The 14,179-nt window shown below is 39.5% G+C and overlaps 1 protein-coding gene across 1 annotated transcript in view; it reads right to left on the bottom strand.

The window, feature by feature from the left end:
- Sorl1 (sortilin-related receptor, L(DLR class) A repeats containing) overlaps positions 1-14,179 on the bottom strand; it is a 154,196-nt gene that overhangs the window by 102,732 nt on the left and 37,285 nt on the right. The window contains exon 6 of the mRNA XM_005378364.2: positions 11,998-12,178. Within this exon, the coding sequence (XP_005378421.1) occupies positions 11,998-12,178 (181 nt within the window). The remainder of the gene's footprint in view (positions 1-11,997; positions 12,179-14,179) is intronic.

Raw genomic sequence — 14,179 nt, 5'->3', positions numbered from 1 at the left:
ACTGAGGAAGGAAACAAGTTAGACCTTTTTAATTCCACTGAAAATGCAAAATAGAAACAATGATTACAAATTCATATTTTTGCAATGACTGTCCTCAATGGATAGCCTGGGCAGGGTTGTTTTGTGCTGGATATCAGGTCTGCAATAAATACTAGATATTAGAAAGGAAGCACAAAGGTATGATGGGAAAACTTGGACTTGGCAGGGTGCTGGAAACACCAGTGCTTAGGAAGAGTGAGAAAAGGAGGGAGGGTTGTGGAACAAGGTTGAGGAGAGCAGGGGGAAGGGGCACAGCCTACATCCTCCGAACTAGTGCAGATGAGATCAGCCACCGGGAAGACATGCCTTTCTACTCATACTTTTTTTTAAGTCATAAGGCTTAAATTTATACTAAAACTCAAGGGAATCCTCAGTGACCCTTTTTTCTAATCTCTGAGTAAGATCTCTTGCCGGAATATGTATTCTTTGATAGAATAGAATATTCAACATGATATTGACCACATCACATTGCATTTCAAAGTTTCTGAGCCACGGATACAATTTTGCAAATGTGTATAAAAGCACTGGATTAACAGGATCTTGACTTCTCTGTGGGTGGATAGGTTTAAATGAATATATATATATATCCCATCAATATGGGGATATATGCAATATATCAAATTTGGGGCCACTCGCATGGGCTTTCCATATATCAAATATATGCAAATTTTTGCACATGTATATTAAGTCATTTTGCTAATTCATTTTAAAACAAACTTTTTAACCATTTGTGCAGTGACAATTTGAATATATATAAGCAATTTCGTGTTTATCAGCTTGATCCTCTGTTATGGTTGACACATTGTGTCAACTTGGGGAGTCTAGAGGTTTGGCTAAGTGACTCAGCAGGAAGCCAGGGTGCTTACTTTGTATACGTCCTGAGCCTGTGGAAGAGGAGGGCATGGAGATTATGTGAGAGCTACACGCCCCTTAGGTGGGGGTAGGGGCGTGTAGCTGTTTACAATGTAAGGCAGGGAAAGAAGCTGCTTGGAGCCATTCCTTCCTTTTTGCTCTGGCTGCTTTGCTGTTCGGCTGCCATTCCCCCCTTTGCTCTTGTTGCTTTGCTGTCTTCTGCCTCGGAGCCAGCCAAGTATGGACTGAAACCTCCACAAACTGTAAGCTAAATAAACCTTTCCTTCCTTAATTTTGGGCATTGGGTATTTTGTCTCAGCAATGAGAGAAAAGTAACCAAGACATCCTCACATAGTATTTATGGGGCATACATATGCAGAAGATAGTGAGTTGCAATTGGCATGTTCTTGACCCTCTGTAGGAAGTTAGTGTCTATAATAAAGAAGAAAGATATGGAAAGTCCATATCTTTCATCAGAGTTTTAAAGAGTCCATGACTCAAAAACAGTAAGAATTGTCATAGACGGTGTATTTTTCCAACTCTAATAAAAATATGCGCCTGGGACTTAAAAAGTAAATGCTGCATATCTATCAGAAAAGACACAGGGATACACAACACTAAGTGGATACGATCACACAAATAACTATTAAGGTTATTTGGATGTTGGAATCTCCAGCCAGAACAGGTGAGTGTGGCTTCATTATCCTTGACTAGTTTGCTACTTATTACAATTGTTAACTTTCTACAGAAGATCAAGAACAGAGCAACTGTCTTAACTGCAGTATAACAGCAATTCAGTACCCTCTGTTCATGTATGCCCCACAAATACTACTTTGTGGGGACACAAAATTACTTCTAATTCATTTGGCCAGTGTACGTGTTCAAACCACCACTGCACAAATGGTTAGAAATAGGTTGTATGAAGAAGCCAGGTAGAGAAATACAAAAGACTGCCTTCCCAAAATGGTACCTTGAAAACCATGTTAATAGCTTGTATTCAGTATGGGGCAATAGCAAATGATATAACTATTAAAAACATAAGAATGTATTACTACATATGAATGAAAAAAGTTCCCATCAAAAACCATTAAATATAAATTTACTCATTCAATTAATTACATTTTATAGTTATGACAGATAACTAGTTTAAGTGGCCCAATACACATATAAATCTTTGTGTACATATATGTGAATATACAGATATGCATTTTTCCCTACTTCCAACTCTAAGTATAGCTTAAAAAGGAGAGTTCTCAGTGACAATCAGGCCCATCATTAGTTAAAAGTTCTTAATAACTGTGGCTCAGAGATCTGGGAATTGAGAATGTATATCAAGGCCAGTTTTATACCAAAATGCAAAAACCACAGAATACTACAATCATTAAAAATTTGAAAATGCATCCATTTTACTATGTTCTGGGAGAATTCCTATTAAACCTGGGCAATTCAAGTTCACTTCTACAGTATTCTCAAGCAGTTACCATACTACAGTATTTCACTGCCACCAAGAAAAATATTAGTATTGCACCATGGCATTGTACTGGTTATAAGATGCATTACTAGCCTTTGATTCTTTCTTTCAGAAATTTTCGGTGCCTTAACATACAAGCATGCTCATATAGTGACAGAGATTGCTACTTCCAACACCCGCTATCCCTTAGCTCCAGGACAAGAAGGCCCTGACCACCATCCAGAATAAAATACTACAACTGTCTACCTCTTCTGTAACTATGCATGGTCATGTGACTAAGTACTAGTCAGTGAGGGGCAGCCAGAAGTATAGAAGAACTATTTTGCCTCTATGTCTCTCCTTCTTCTTCAACTGCAATAAGGACTCAATGGCGAGTGTGGACATCTTCCGAAAGGAACTGATTACTTAGGACGAGAGAACAGATAGATGACTGGGTCCTCTTCAAGAGATGGAGGAGGAGGATGGGAAAGAGGCATAAAAGACATTAAGGTGTTATGTACATGTACTAAATCCCCATAATGAATTTTCATTATGTCTTGCAAACATGTACTGACACAGTAAATAATAATAACTTCAAAGAACAAAAAGTCTAGGTCCCCAGCATAACGACATTCCACCACACCATTCCCCAGCCTACCTACTCCAAGCAGCACTCAAGAGAAAACTAAATGCCTATCTTGGTTAAGCCAGTTTTACTTCTTGTCTGTTATCAACAGTCTACCATAATCCCAAACTGTCACATGCAGCTGTGCACAGTGGCTCAAGCATCTGTAATCCCAGCTACTGGGGGTGGTGAGGCAGGAATATCACAAAGTCAAGCCTCACCAGACAGCTTATCAAGATGCTGTCTCGAGATTTAAAAAAAAAATTAAAATAAAATGGTAAAGAGTGGAGGATATAGCTTAGTGGTAGAACACCCTTGGGTTCTACTCCTGGAGGTAGGAGGGGATGTGATCCGTGTGATTTAATCTTTCATGTACAAATCAAGTCATAATATAAACACTGATGAACAACTTTTTCAGTGAATTATGTATCTATAATTCAACCTTTTTTCATGAATAGTGTATCTAATCTTTCCATTTAAGAGCTATTGATATACATTTAGGCTGTTTTCAGAAGTACTTTTCAAAGAGCACATATGTATATATTACCTTTTTTCAGAATTTTACAATACTTTGTGGAATGAAGTCTTAGAAGAAGGCTTGGGACAACTCTTTCATTTTTGATAAACATCATGAAAGGATCCATGGCACCTGCATTCATTCCTTTCCCAGCAACTAGGAATTACTTAAATATGTTCATTTAGGTCAATCCTACAGGGTCTGAGATTTCATAAGAAGATTTCTTTAATTTTGTGTTTTCAGTTCTGATCATTAAAAAAATTGATAGCAGTATCTAAATACATTTAATTTCAATTTCAATTTGAAATTACATTGAGAGTAAAAAGAATGAGATGGAGAAAAAGAAGTAAATAAATGACATAGTCTTCTCAAATAAAGGCCGAAGGGTACCGCAGTGAACTACTCAACTGAAAATCTCTAGCGGTGTCTCTGGAGGTAACTGGTAGAAGTATGAGGCCTCCCCAGGCATAAGGTGGCACAGAGACAATAATTCAGAAGCACCTGAGCCTTGGCTATAGCACTCAGTGCTACATTCTCCTTTGAAACAGTATCTCAGTTTCAGCTAAACATCATCCACATTAACGTTGTTTATATTGAACACCATAAATAAAATTAAGAAGCCAGGTATAATGGCATGCCTGTAGTCCCTGCTACTCAGGATGGGGAGGCCAGAGGATCCCTTCAACCCAGAATTTCACAACTAGCCTGGGCAACATTAGACCCCATCTCAATTTAAAAAGAAAAAAAAGATAAAAAAATGACATCTGGGATTTGTTGTAAAATATTCTAGGAAAAATATAGGTAGTAACTAAAGAGACACTAGCATATGCAGGTAATATTAAAGCTGGATGAGGGCATATGAGGTCATATCATTACTATTAAGTGCTCTTTTGTGTAGGCAGGAAAAGGATCATAATCAAGTGTACAAGATTAATATTACATGGAAGCATATTCCAAGTGGCAGAGAAAGGGATGTTAAATATTCATTGACACATTTAAAAAAGCAAGAAAAGTGGATAAATTCCCCAAATCAGCTTTTTTAGAATTCTGAAAATTAAATAAAAGTTTGCAAAAATCCAAGGAGCATTTTATGCAAGAACAATGGTGGAATCTTGGCAAGAAGGTCTAACTTTGCAAAGTTTTCACTTGGCCTAATCCCATCCCTTCTCTGCAGCTCTGTGGTAGCCTTGGAGACACACAGCCTCATAGCCACAATAGCGGTAAAAACCAGCAACCTCGCTACTGGAGAGGACAGAACAGCGTTGAAGGCTCCTAAAAACTCTTAGTTAGAAAACTGTCCCTGTTTCACTTCTCTGGTGGCTCACAGGAGAGCTGCATTCTCTTATCTTTGTACAGTTTAACTCACTGTAGAAACAGTCCCACAGCCAGCCAGGGTGTTCAAGAAACAGTGACGCATGACTGATAGCTGGCAGATATCTAACATCATAGCTGCCAGAGCCAGCATTAGCAGGTGGGGCTCACTGAAGACTAACCCTAAAAGGAAAAACTGGGAAGAAAATGTTTGGTAAACTGAAAGATTCCTGGGAATCTATCAAGTGAATCACATAAGATCTATGAATATGCTTAGGAAGAAAGGACAAGTATGCAGTTTTTCACCTCCAGCCAACCTTGAGGCTCTGTCCCAACAGGAAGTGAAGGCTAGGGCAACTTTGTAATTTGCTTGCCCAAGCAATGAAGGTTTATCCCAACACACCCTGAGGCTATCAGGAAGGGCTGAGACCTACCGGTTCAAAGCACTTAAGGAAATCGCTGTCAAATCATTAGCTAACCACTAACCTAAATTATCAAACACTTCAGGAGCTCTACAGGAGACAGAGGAGGAAAGACTCATATTCCCCCACCAAGGTCTCCTGCAGAATGCAAAGGAGCTGCTGATTCTTCCTCCAAGCTTTCCAGCACCCATTTCACTTGCAATATACCTGAATTTGACCTACATTTGACTTTTCTGGGGTCAGCACCACTACAATGTGTGGTGGGAGGTTACCAGGGATTGAACCTAGGGCCTTTGCACTGAGCAACATCCCCAGACATTTTCTTTTTCTGTTATTTTATTTTCAAACAGTTGCCCAGGCTGGGTTGCAACTTGCAAGCCTCCTGTCTCAGCCTCCCAGAGTACTTGAACTACAGGCAGCTTGCATCTACCATCAGGGAGCCAATCACAGATTGCTGTGTTAAGTTTAAACTCTAGTGCCAAAAGCAAAAAACTGACAAGACATGTGCACAGTCCTGAGATCACAAGCAACAAGTGCGCACTTGTACAAGCCCACCGTTTTTGTCTGTAAGTGTTACTTCTTGAGCCCTTAGAGCGCTAACCTGTGCACTGTCTCTGTGATGCTCAAGTGTGAGCCCTAGTGAAGCCTCATTTGGATAGTATCGCTTACTTTCTGTCTCAAATTGAGCAAAAGATATCAGATAACACCAAAATGAACTGGTATAATCAAAAAGCTGTTTAATGAGTCCCTGACTGATCAACATTGCATGTCTCTATCTGTTTTTGTGAGAAAACACTCTGAAGATATCAACATGTAATACAACAAGCATTGTTAATTTCCTACCACTTTGTAACTCTGTATTGTCTGTACTGTTCTTTTGCTAGTTTGTTAAAGGTTGTCGGTCTGTTAATGTTTTCCTCCTTTTAGTTTTAAAATTTTTTTTAAAAAGCTGTATTTTGCCTTTTTGTGATTTCTGTCCCAAATTGAACAAAAGAATCCCATGCTGATTGGTAATGTACACAGTAAAGAATAGAAGCTCTGATGGTTAAACTTGATTGCCAACTATATTGGATTAAAAAAACACCTAGAAAATTAGTATCATACCCTTCTGAGACTGTGAGAATGTTTCCAGAGATGACTGATACATGGGACAGAAAACAGGGAGGATTCCCATCCTGAATGTGGACAGCATCACCCAGTAGGCTGGGGCCCAGAACGGAATAAAAGTGGAAGGAGGAAGCTCACCAGTGTATGTGTTCTCTTTCTTCACTTCTGGCCTCACAATTTATTTCCAACACATCCTTGCCACACGATGTTTCTGACTCACCACTGGCCTAAAAGCAATGCAGCCAACTGACCACGGACTGAAATCTCTGAAACCAAGAGCCAAGAGAAACTTTTCCTCCTTTAAATTGTTTTTCTCAGGTATTTGTTCAGGACTAAAAGCTGAGTAACAGAGCAGCAATGTAGGAAATTCACTGAGCAACAAACAAACAAACAAACCCAAAAATAACAACAACAGAAGAAAAGTAGAAGCCCAGGGAGTGGAAATTTTGATATAAGGTGACACCACACAGTTTTAAATATCTAACTAAACAAAAACGTGCAGGACAAGCAAGTAAACAGCAAAGAACAGGCCATGCACAAGAAAGGAGGAGCACTAAGGAGAAGCAGTGAGACGGTCTATACTGGACTTAGTAAGCAAAAATGTAAATCAGCTATTATAACTGTTCAAAGAACTAAAGGATGTATGTTAAAAATTAAAGTATAAAAACAATGACTTATCACAGAGAGATGTTAGTAAAGAAAGAAATTATAAAAGAGAAATAAACAAAAAATCTGGAGCTGAAAAATATAGCACACACAAAAAAAACATTCATTAGCGTTTCAACAGCAGATCTCAGCTAACAAAAAAGCAGCAGTAAATTTTAAGAACCATCAACTGCAATGATTCAGGGTAAGGAAAAGAGAAAATGAATTCAAAAAAGGGGGATGGGCAGACAATACAGCTCAGTTTGCTTATGTGCAAGGCCTTGGGTCCAACCCACAGCACCACCAAAAAAAAAAAAAAAAAAAAAAAAAAGTCCTAACAGACCTAATTACGAGAAGAATTAAAGAATTATTTATACTGGAATCAAATACTTAAGGAAAAAATTTAACAGGCGAAGTCCAAGACTTGTAAATTGAAAACTAAAAACCACAATTCAAAAAAATAAAAGACAGACTAAATAGATACCCTATATCTACGAAGACAAATTCGGAAGTCTTCAGAATCAACACCATCCCTATCAAAATCCTTTCTGCCTTCTTCTGCAAAAATGGATAAGCTCATTTTAAAATACATATGGAAATGCAAGGAAACCAAAAGAGCCAACACAATCTTAAGAAAGAACAAAATTTTAAAAGTCTCCAAATTACAAACTTACAAAGCTACAGTAATCAAGATGACACAGTGCTGCATAAGGATAGACATACAAAAGAACAGAATAGAATTGGGAGTTCAAAACTAAATCCTTAGATTTATGGTCAATTAATTTTCAACAAAGACTCCCAGACAGTTCAAAGGGAAAAGTATAGCCTGTTAAATAAAAGGTCCTGGAACAACTGATTATGTGTAAAAATAATCAAAGTAAACATCCATTTCACAGTATACACACAAATTAACTGAAAATGAATCACAGATCTAACTATGAGAACTAGAACTATAAAACTATTAAGGAAATCTTTGACCTTGGATTAAGTTATTACTTCTTAGATAAAACACCAATAACACAAGCAACAAAAGAAATTATGGGTAAATTGGATTTCATCATACTTTAAAACTGTGTGCAGAAAAGAATACCAGGAAGCAAATGAAAAGAACCATGAAGTGGCAGAAAATATTGGGAAATCACATCTTATACACATAACACAGATTAAATATAGAACTCAACAATTAAAAAAATTTTTAAAAAACTAAAAATAGACAAAGGATTTGAAGAGACATCTGTTCAAGGAAGAAAAATAAATGGTCAACAGACACACGAAAAGATATTCAATATCATTAGCTATAAGGAATTACAAATCAAAACCACTTTTCACAAGGATATCTATAACGAAAAGACTGAAATAAATGTTGGAAGGCTATAAAGAATTGCAAACTTCATACACTGCTAGTGGGAACATAAACTGGTATGGTCACTTTAGAAAAGAATTGGTGTCTCATGAAGTTAAACATAAAATTGCAATATGGTCCAGAAATTCCACTTCTAAGTACAGGCCCAATAGAAACTAAAAACACTGCTCCTAAATGTTCACAGTAGCACTAGTGAGAACAGCCAAAAAGTAGAAACAGCCCAATGATCACCAACTAATGGATCAACAAATAAAACATGTTATCTTTATAAGAAAATACTATTCAGTCATCTTAAATGATTGATGTAAGCCAGGCACAGTAGTACACACTCATAATCCTAGCACTGGTGTGACTGAAGCAGCAGAACTGTGAATTCCAGCCCAGCATGGGCATCATAGCAAATCCAAGGCCAGTCTACTACATAGCAACTCTGTCTCCAAAAAAAAGGAAGAAAATAAAGAAAAAGATTGAAATAATGATATATGCTACAAGCTGGATGAAAAGAGAAAGCATTATATCATTTTTGAAAGTCATGAAGGTCCATGTATTATATGGTTCCCTTTATATAAAATGCCCAAATAGAAAGTAGATTAGTGGTTACTAGTGGCTGGGAGAAGGAAAGGTATGCCAAAGGAGATGGAGTTTCTTAGAGGGGTGATGAAAATATTTAGAGCTAGGCAGTAGTGACCATTATATGACCTTGTGAATCTACTAAAAGCTACTGAGTTATAACCTTAACAACGGTGAATTTTTATAAAGCCAGGTATGCTGCTGCACCCTGTAAACCCAGCACTCTGGGAGGCTGAGGCTAGAGGTCCCCAAGTTCGAGCCCACCCTGGGTAACTTAGCAAGACCCTGTCTCAAAATAAAAACTTTTAAGACGAGCTGGGTGCTCTTTGCAAAGGCCCTGCTTTCAACTTTCATTACAACAAAAAAAGGAATTTTTATGCTATGTAAATTACACATAAACTAAGTGTTAACATATTAATATTAACTTTTATTCAAAGGATATTATAATTTTGACTTGTAAATGTTTGGGTTTTACTGCTTATTTGAAAGCTATAAGCATTAGACACTTATTCCTGCCTCTGTATTTGCATACACTTAAGTAATATCATAGTGAAAATAATTTGTCAATAGTTTGGTTTCGGTCAGTTATCCTCAAATTTGTACCCTAATTTTGGCCAACAAACTTCTCACCTAGAAGCCCGCAGCCCTGAGGCAATCAGTGAGCTTTTCTGTTATCTCTGAGCAACATTAGAGACTTTCAGTTAGCATAATAAAGACTTAGAAAAGGGTTTTCAGTAGTGAAATTAGTGGTTGATTAGTCAGAAGCACGAAAATACAAATGGGCTCTTGCTAAGGAGATCAGTGGCATTCAAGATACAGTAATGGCCTTAATATTCTAAAGACTCCACCCTGAAATTAGCAGAGTGTAACCACTTAGGGAGGCCTGTTACCTGAACTGTTCAGTAGCATGCCTCAGATTTGTCAAAACCTTGCAGTTCTGGTTATCTGATGCCAGCTGAAAGGGTAACAGACAATAGGGGTCAGCAAACTTTATCTGTAAAGGTGCAAAGAGGAGATACTTAATGCTTGGCCGCTACACTGCCTCTTTGCAGCTCTTTAGCTCTCCCACTACGGTATGAAAGCAGCTGGAGATCACACATAAGCAAAAGCAGGAGGTGGCCCAATGTTTGTCAGTGCTTATTCTAGAACACGGTTTCTGTATCATGCAATGTGTGCGGCACAACATCTTCTGTGAGGACACAGAAGAGACATATGCCAGTGGGAGAAGCCAACACATAACTCCAACTTTTCTACCAATAGCAGGTAAATAGTTGACATAGGGAGAGTTGAAAGTTGACTATAAAGTACCAGGGATGTATTATCCCCTCACCAAATTTTAAAAAAATGTGCCAGAATATGTTTTTTAAATTAGTTTTTTTAAAAATGCATGTATTCAACTCTACTGCACACCTGCTATGTAACAAGTATTGTGTAAGACCTTGGGTACTATCAGTGAAGATCAAAATGGGTATGTCCCTTCATCTTATTGGCAATAAAGGAGTAATAAAAGCTCACTGCAGGACTCTAACAAGCTGTTAGATTGGAATGGAAGACACAGAAATCTCCAACAGGCTTATAACTTAAACCCATGAGTATGAGATCTTGGAATAATGGCGTAACCAATAGGTGCAGTAGACACCTACCTGGCCCCAACTAAGGTCGAAAAGGAGTGCAAACCAGGAGGTCAGTTGCTGTGTTTTACAATTGAGAAATTAAAACTCCAGGCCAAGAAACTCAAATAGAAAAGGCCTGTGACCACGGAGAACTGGGCACAAGGTTTCAAAGCTACACTGAAATTTAGGATTGTCCAGCACAGGGTGATGATGACACCAGCGCTTGGGCTTGATTTCCACCTGTGTGTTCTCATCACTCCATCCTGCCCAAGGCAATGCAAGCACGCTTGTGCTCTTGGGCTCTTCTGTGTGTGTTGTGTGCATGTGTGCATGTGTATGTGTGTAAGATAAAGACAGCCAGGTGAGACGGAGTGATCCAATGTCTGAGAGTCAATGCAAACACCTGACAGAAGAAAAATTGCTGCAGTTTCATGGTTTTTAAAAACATTTTGCAAGATCAAGATACATAACAGGGAATGCCTCTTGCCTCTAGCCACTCCTCTCTTTTCATTCTGACCTTCTATGCTTCCCTTGCTGGAGAGGTCCTCTCTCGACCCTCACATCCTACCAAGAATACTAATCTGCAATACTTTTCCTTAGCCTGCTACCAGTTATAGAAATAAAGGCAAACATAACAGCTGAGTACAGCGGCACAAACCTTCATTCCAACACCTAGAGAGAAGCATTATATCTAATTTCAATCCCTAAGATTACCAGAGGCCTTTAATAGAGCCTGAGTCAAGGAAATAGCCATCACCTGCAGCCCCAAGAACACAGACCCAATATGCACTTGGTAGAGCCTGGTTTCCTTCCTTTACACCAGGGCAATAAGGGCCGAACTCAGTACAGTTGTACAGCAACTCCTGTTAAATAATCAACTCGTTTTAAATGAACAAAGCCCTCCATTTCGGCATCTGGCTCCAACACATCAAATCAAGGGGAAATTTTTCCCAAAGGCTGAGAGGTAAGCTACTTACTGACAGCTGGAAGCTTAATTACAGCTTTTCTTAGAGCATTAACTCACACTAGCCAATGACTACGCACCCTATTAGCCATGTAAATTAATGGGTCCAAAAGTCTCAAAGAAATCAGGCTAAATTTAAAGAAAATCAGCCAGTAGGATTAAAAAAAAAAAAAAAAACCTCTCTGGTTTTTGTTTGTTTGCTTGTTTTGGTAGTGCTGGGGATAGAACCCAGGGCCTCATGCATACTAAGCAAAAACTCTACTACTGAGCTATATCGTCAACCCCTTTCTGCGGAGTCAAGGAGGCTCAGGTACCAGGAGACACTTTGAGTGCTTGTCCAAGTTTTCTCCACTCCTCCAAACTCCAGCACCTTCCAAGCCCGTTGGAAATGTTCACCCACGCCCAGAATCAAGTGAATCAAGTTCTGCTATGTGAACTCATCCATTGGCCACAAAATATCAAACCTCACGAAGGAGATTCTCAAGCAGTTTAGTGTGTTCTTTCGTGTGTTCTACTTACCACCACCTTTGTAGCAAACATGTACTTGTCCCGCAGCTGAAAGTCTCTCACTTCTTCAAGGATGACTTCCTGGTTTTCCCGAGACTGGAAGAAGTCTGTACTTCTGAAAACCGTGGAGTAGCCAGAGGGTTCATGCCGTTCAATGTAGATAGTGTTCGGTTTGTCATAAGGATCAATTCCCCTGGAATAAAAGAAAAGTGTTACTCCCATATTTAATCATCAGAATCATGGAGGTTGTGCTGTATGTACAATCAACTAAAATTTACAGCCACCATGGTGCAAGCTGTAAATGATATTCTCTGTCCCTTACACACAACCTTTTCATGACTCCTGGGCTCGGTATAGAGGGACAGGAACTGCCATTTATAGCATTCTATGTTGCTACTGTTTGGAAAGCATCCTGGCTTTAGCTCAAGGCAACCTCTGGCCCTGCTTAAGAATATTACAAAGTAGGAAAAGCACAAAGTAGAATGTTTCTGAATAAAGAAACAGTGGACTCCTCAAGGCCATCAGCAAGTTTCTAGCCTCAAGTCACGAACCTCAGGAGCAGGAAGGAAAGTGTGCTTAAAGTGCTTGATCCTCAGAAGTACAGCACTAGAAGAAGCCACATTAGGAACCTCTGAGTCTGTCCCACGGAGCCTGCCCTGTTAGTCCCTGGCTAACGTCACTGAGCCACGCCGTCTGGAGTCATCCCGCCAGTGCATTTGACTTCCTTGAGGTGCCTTCACAAACTCTTTCACACACCCCAGTGTCCTTAACGTCCTTCAGAAAGTGAGGGTGCATTTCTCCCTCCGAGCTTTTGCAAAAACAACATCCCTGTGTGAGGAGAAGATGTCTCTGCACACACTGATACTCTCCCCTAAATTCTACTCTCCTCTACAAGGTCAAGATCAAGTCCCCATCATCCAGGAAGCTATCCCTCAGTGCTCCCTCTCCCCTCCTGGCACCAGAAAACATCTCAGTACCATTCGACTTCAAGCATTTTATGAGTTTTAATTCTCAAAAACATAAAACCACTTAGGTTGGGTGAATTTTGGACCAGGTATAATTATTTTATACAGTGGCATTTCTATGTTTGCTTGAGCTGCCTAGTCAGAGGTCATGTCTTTTACTTCTTGTTTCCTTACTGCATCCCTAGATGAAGCGATGCACCTGTACTGGAGGTATGGACCGCAAGAAAGAGGCCCCACTTCTGTCACTGCCTTTACCAAGTTCAGCGCATACGACAATGCTCAGAATAATGCAAGTGATCAGCGCAAACTCCTTCCAAGATAAGATATACTGTGAGACTGTCGAGAGCATGTTCCCCAGCCAGAAATGAAAAAGGAAAGAGGAAGGAAGGAGGGTAAGAAATAGAAAGTCTCTTTATAACAGTGGAAGGCTTGACTTTTGCCCTACCATCTGGAGTCTGAGCAGGGCAGTGGAGAAAGCAGCAGCCTGGGCCCTGATGTGGGAGAAATCTATTCTTCATTACCAGATGATCTGATCGGTGTGTGGGTGAGTGGTGGCATGTTCCCTTCTTTTCCACAATTAGAAGTACTGATTAAAGTACTTCCTTTAGCCTAGAGGATATGCAAATTAAATTGAGGCTTTTGGGTATTTTTTAAAAGGCAGAGAGGAAGGAACCTTTCTTGAGATATTTTGAGATGAGCTGATCTCTTATTATTCCTTTCAAGCCAAAAGAGGAAGTCAACACAGACATAGAAAGAACTGTGACTCTTATCCCCCTTCTCCTCCATAATCCATATCTGGACCTCCTGTGTCTGCGAGCTGCTCCACACACAAACTTTGCCGTCACCTACCCTTCTAACTGCTTAGGCTCACAGAACACTCACTTCCCGTTCTCTTTGACCTTGATTTGGAAATTCCCATCCTTGTTCTTCCTCTGAGCCCAATCATTAGCGCTCACCTGCCTCACCTCCAACCCCTCAGGGATGCTGTACAGGGCATCTTTGAGTCCCTCCCCCATCGGTCTTCCGCTGTCTTGTCTTGCCAATCTCCAGCTCTGGACAACAACACAAATTACTGGTTGAACAAACATATGTTACTGCTCTCAGAGAGATCAGATTATACTCTCACTTACTATGGGGAAGCCTACAGGAAAAATCCCCCCCAATAGCCTGAAATCTCAATATAAGACATATAACTGTTTAATATAAAATAGAATAATCCCATCTCCTAG

The sequence above is a fragment of the Chinchilla lanigera genome, unplaced genomic scaffold, assembly GCF_000276665.1.
Source record: "Chinchilla lanigera isolate Chin_1 unplaced genomic scaffold, ChiLan1.0 scaffold00011, whole genome shotgun sequence".
NCBI classification, from domain to species: Eukaryota; Metazoa; Chordata; class Mammalia; order Rodentia; family Chinchillidae; genus Chinchilla; species Chinchilla lanigera.
This window is presented reverse-complemented; position numbering and strand designations above follow the sequence as displayed.